The sequence below is a fragment of the Monoraphidium neglectum genome (genome assembly GCF_000611645.1).
Source record: "Monoraphidium neglectum strain SAG 48.87 unplaced genomic scaffold scaffold03711, whole genome shotgun sequence".
Classification (NCBI taxonomy): domain Eukaryota; kingdom Viridiplantae; phylum Chlorophyta; class Chlorophyceae; order Sphaeropleales; family Selenastraceae; genus Monoraphidium; species Monoraphidium neglectum.
The window spans coordinates 1,649-6,171 of record NW_014009918.1 but is presented as its reverse complement, the minus strand read 5'-3'; the positions used below and the strand labels follow the sequence as shown (position 1 = coordinate 6,171).

Sequence of the window (4,523 nt, the reverse complement as noted above, 5' to 3'; positions counted from 1 at the left end):
GGGGAGGGCGGAGGGCGGGGGAAGGGGGAGGGGGGCGTCGCGTGCCCGCTCATCACAACCGGCGCGCCGACGGCGCCGGCTCACAGCGTTGAAGCAAGGCTCCGATCGAGCTTGCGGCGTCCCCGGTCCTCCGCTCAAAGCATCCAATAGAGCGCCTGTCACGCTACATGGGGCTGAACAACCCAGGGTACATGTACTTGCGTGTCTGTGGGCAACGGCAGAAGCTGGGGGGAAGGGGGTAAGGGGGCCGCCTCACCATGACGACCTCCTGCTGCACTGCCGCCTCCGACGCGGTCAGCAGCTCGCACTGCCGCCCCAGCAGGTCGCGCTCGTGCTGCAGCGCCAGCACGCGCTCCTCCAGCATCGCGATGCGCACGTCCGCCTGGCGCAGCTGCTGGCGCGCGGAGGCCAGCTGGCGCTGCAGGCACGGCGGCTCCTGCACGGGCGCGCGGAGCAGGCGGCGGGGCTTGGGGTGTTTGCGAGCCGCGGCTGCTGGCAACTCCCGAGTCGCGCTGTGCCACTACAGGTTGGTTCCCTACGCCGCGCAACATAGCTGCAACTGTTGAAATCCTTCCCTCGCCACACGCGGATGCCTTGCTGCCGTCCAGTCTCAGCTGCAGCAGCACGCGGGAATGATGTGGCGGGACGATCGCGGGTTGCTGGTGGTCGCTACTTTCGGCCTCACCGGGGATGAGGGGCACGACGAGCCCGACGCCAGCGAGCCTTCCGACCTTGGGGCGCCGCGCGCAGCAGCCGCCGCGTCGGCGCCCTGCCCCGGCCCGCCCGCCGCGAGGCGGTCGCGCTCCCACTCTGCGTGCGCCTTCTCCATCTCGAGGCGCTTTGACTGCTGGCGCAGCGCGTCGTTTTGTTGGTAAGCGTCGAAGAACCTGCGGCATCGGCACAGCAGCAGCATGGGCAAGAGCCCCGTCAGCCATCCAGGTGCTTCTCTGGCAAATGTATCCTCCTTGCGGAGTGGTGCCGTGCCGAGAGGACACCTGTTTCTGCTGGCGCCCGTCGCCCTTGCTGCTGGTCGACCCCAGCTCACTTCTCTTTCCAAGCATTCTTCTCGGCCACGGTGTACTCGAGCTCCTGCTTCCAGAAATTGACCTGTTCAACGGATTGAGTGTTGTGGCGGGTGCACACGGAGCATGGGCGGCGAACGGGCCGCGTTCACCGTACGCCGTGCATACTTGCGCTCTTGCGCCTTGGACTCTCCTCCCCAGACGAGCCGCGGTTGCAGGGGGCCATATGCGTGCCAGCACCCTCTGCAGTCGCAGGGAGCCCCAGACAGTGACAGGTCATCTGCATGCAGCGCCGTTGCTGCGCACCTCCTTGCGGGTGTGCTCGACGGCCTCCTCCTACACGTTGGATGGGCGACGCACATTCAAAGATGTCGCCAGGCATCGCCGGCATTCGCGCGCAGCTGCTGCCCCCGGGTCAACAAGATTGCCGTATCACAACATGCCAGGAGGCCAACTCCTTGCTCTCGCACCTTTTGCCTTCTGCCCCTGCGTCCCAACAAGAACGCCATACTGGCTGGTAACCGCTTAGGAGAACGAAGACGGACGCGCCACAAGTAGTAAGAACCCTAATACAATTGCGTGGATTTGAGTGGAACCGCAGGAGCTCGCGCAAGGCTGATCTGGCCTGTTTTGCTCATTCGGCTGGAGCTATATAGCAGGCCGGCAATCCCCTCGCTACAAAATAAAATTAGCGTGCGTGCCGAGGGCTTTGGGTGCTGTCCAAGCTTCAAAGCGCTTGAATGCATTCAACGACAACAGTCACGGTGGAGCTGCTCCATTCGGTGGACACCCGACCCGTGGAGGCCTCTGCACGGCAGCATTTTCAGTGGAGAGCTTCCAGACCTCGAGTTATACGTGAGTCGAGAAAGTGCGTGGTGCGCATTTGGAGACGGCGCGAACCTTTCAGCTTGTTGCCGCAGCATGGCCAAGCCGCCCAAGGAGCAGAGGAAGCGGCCCAGGGACGATCAGGAAGCCGCTATGAGTAAAGGGGAGCAGCAGCAGGCCAAGCAGCCGGGCGGCAAAGGCAAGCGCCGCCAGCCGCCGGCGCAGCCCAACAGCGACGGCGCTGTTGATGCCAGCGCTGGCGCTTCCAAGGCGCAGCAACATCGCGGGGCGCTGTTTGAGGCCCCTGAGGGTGAGCACGGGAATGGGCTGGATCCAGCGGCGCGCCGTGTGTCAGAGGCGCGAGAGACGACAGGACTGCAGCAAAGAGCCATGGTGACACTGTCGCTCCCTAATGCAAGAGTCACCGCTTGCCCTGGCGGCCGGCGCCCCGCATCCTGCCTCCGCCGTCTGCATGTGCACTGCCACCTCGCATCCGCGCCCATACTCTGGCGCGCTACTCCACACCTCACTGGCCATGCGCCCCCTCGCACCCCAACTCTCCGATGCAGGCGTGTCAGAGCAGTCGCTGGCCGCCTGCCGCTTTTTTGACCGCCTGGCCGACTTGGTGGACCCAAAGTTTTACTATGATAACGACAGGGACCCCATCAACCTGCGCTTCCTCAAGAAAGCCGACCGCGGCGACATGAAGGCGCGCATGAAGCAGCAGCGCAAGGCCAACAAGCGGACGCGCCTGGACCCGGACGCCGCGCAGACCACCGTCGAGCTGCAGCGGACGAAGGCGGCGGCGAAGAGCGGCGGCGGCAGTGCAGGCAGAGTGGGTGCTGTCGCAGCAGCGGGCGCGCGCGGTGGCGTGGCGGAGCCGGGGCCGGGTTCCGCAGCCACCGCACAGCACCAGCAGCAAAAAGGGATGCGGCTCAACATCTCCTCAGGTGCATTGTGGTTCGCCTGATGATGCCTGTGCTTGGGCAGCATGCAAGCTGGACATATTGCAGCCGGGTCCCAGCTTCGCATGGTGTGGAAAGGCTGTCGACAGTGACATTTGGGATTTAGGGTTGAGGTTCTTTGTGCTCTCAAGCAAGCCTGCACGCACGCACTCTGACTTCTGCGCGTATACACACACACACACACACACACACACACACACACACAGTCACACAAAGCCTCTCTAAACCACATGGCCGCGTCATATTTGCACAACGCAGGCCCTGCACCCTCCAGGGCGGAGCTGCTGCAGCGGCTGCACGAAAAGATTGAGGCCGCACGGTTGCAGCGCCACGCGGAGGAGGAGGCGGGCGGCGGCGGCAAGAAGCAGACGGGCGGGAAGGAAGCCACGTCGCCAGGCGACCAGGCCAAGGCGTGGCGGCAGCAGCAGCTGGAGAAGCAGGTCAAGCAGCAGCAGGCGGGGGCGAAGAGGTGCGTCGGCTCTGGCCAGGGCCATGGCTCTGTTGGGGCACCAGGGGTGCGGCATCACAAGTAGCGCAGCGCTGCCGTGCATGTCGTGCGCCTCGCACCAGCTTGACGAGACCCGAGTTGCACCACGGCCTCTCCGTGCAGGAAAGCGGACGGCCAGGCGGCGCCGCAGGGGCAGCAGCAGCAGGGCGGCAAGGGCGAGCAGCCCGGGAAGAAGGCCCGCACGGAGGGCAAGCAGCAGCAGGGGCCTAGGCAGCAGCAAGGGCAGCAGCAGGGACAGCAGCAGGGGCAGCAGCAGCAGCAGCAGCAGGGAGGCGGAGTCCTCCAGGTCAGCAGGGTCGTGGTCGATGACGGTGAGCGTCCTTGGGGTGAAGTCGGTTGTGGGTACATTTGGTCGCCGCGGTTTTCTTCGTGGTTCTGGTTGTTGCGGTTGCTGTTCTTGAGATGGTGCGGCTACAACCAGCGGCTTGCGCTCTGCCAGCCCCAGAGAGGCAGCTGCATGCGCAGCGGTTGGGCCTGGTCCAGGTGTGCTTGTTGTGTTGGCTGCGATGCTGCCCTTGAGCAGGTGCCCCATCCACCCACCATCGCTAGCTCATGCATCCACCCTCTTGCAATCCATCTTGCAATGTGCCATTACCACCCCCCCCCTCCCACAGGGAAGCAGCAGCACGGCGGCAGCAAGAAGAAGAAGCCCTCGAAGGAGACGCTGCTGAAGGCGGCGCAGGAGCGGCAGCAGACAGATGCAAAGGGCGACGACGAGGCGGCAAAGGTGTGCGCGGGGCGGACCAGCATAGCGGGTGCGGACCTGCCTGTGCAGGTGCATGTGTGTAAGCAGCCGGCCCGCGCCTTGGTCAACAGACTCTGGGTAGCTTCACAGCGCCGCTCTGACCCCTGGCCGCCGCGCCTGTGTTTTTCCTGCAGGCCCGCGCGGCGCAGCTGGCGTGGCAGGCCGCGCTCTCGCGGGCGCGGGGCGAGAAGGTGCTGGACGACCCCAAGCTGCTGCGGCGCTCCATCAAGAGGGACAAGTCCAAGAAGGCGGCGAGCGCAAAGAAGTGGGGGGAGCGGCTGGGGGCGCAGGCGGAGGCGAAGCAGGCGCGGCAGGACAAGTGAGCGGGCAGGGCAGGCGGGTTCGGAAGGGGCTTGGGGGGTCAGTGTGTGTGTGTCACGTGTCGCACAGGGTCGTGTTTTGTACGGCTGCCTCGTTGGCGATATGATATGCCAGTGCTGTGGTCATGGCGTGCGGGG

The 4,523-nt window shown here is 65.2% G+C and overlaps 2 protein-coding genes across 2 annotated transcripts in view; one reads left to right on the top strand and one right to left on the bottom strand.

Moving 5' to 3' along the window:
• Positions 1 to 163: 163 nt before the first annotated feature.
• On the bottom strand, positions 164 to 1,531 carry MNEG_13244 (hypothetical protein; the record flags this gene model as incomplete). The annotated part of the gene is made up of 6 exons (XM_014038285.1): positions 164 to 205; positions 257 to 436; positions 686 to 887; positions 1,046 to 1,107; positions 1,329 to 1,358; positions 1,493 to 1,531. 6 exons carry the CDS (start codon positions 1,529 to 1,531, stop codon positions 164 to 166), a joined length of 555 nt encoding a protein of 184 aa, XP_013893739.1.
• Positions 1,532 to 1,943: 412 nt separating this feature from the next.
• MNEG_13243 (hypothetical protein) overlaps positions 1,944 to 4,523 on the top strand; it is a gene marked incomplete at both ends in the record, with an annotated part of 3,332 nt that continues 752 nt past the window's right edge. Inside the window, 6 exons of the mRNA XM_014038284.1 lie at positions 1,944 to 2,157; positions 2,417 to 2,807; positions 3,087 to 3,281; positions 3,423 to 3,631; positions 3,935 to 4,047; positions 4,200 to 4,384. Coding sequence (XP_013893738.1) covers positions 1,944 to 2,157; positions 2,417 to 2,807; positions 3,087 to 3,281; positions 3,423 to 3,631; positions 3,935 to 4,047; positions 4,200 to 4,384 — 1,307 coding nt within the window. The remainder of the gene's footprint in view (positions 2,158 to 2,416; positions 2,808 to 3,086; positions 3,282 to 3,422; positions 3,632 to 3,934; positions 4,048 to 4,199; positions 4,385 to 4,523) is intronic.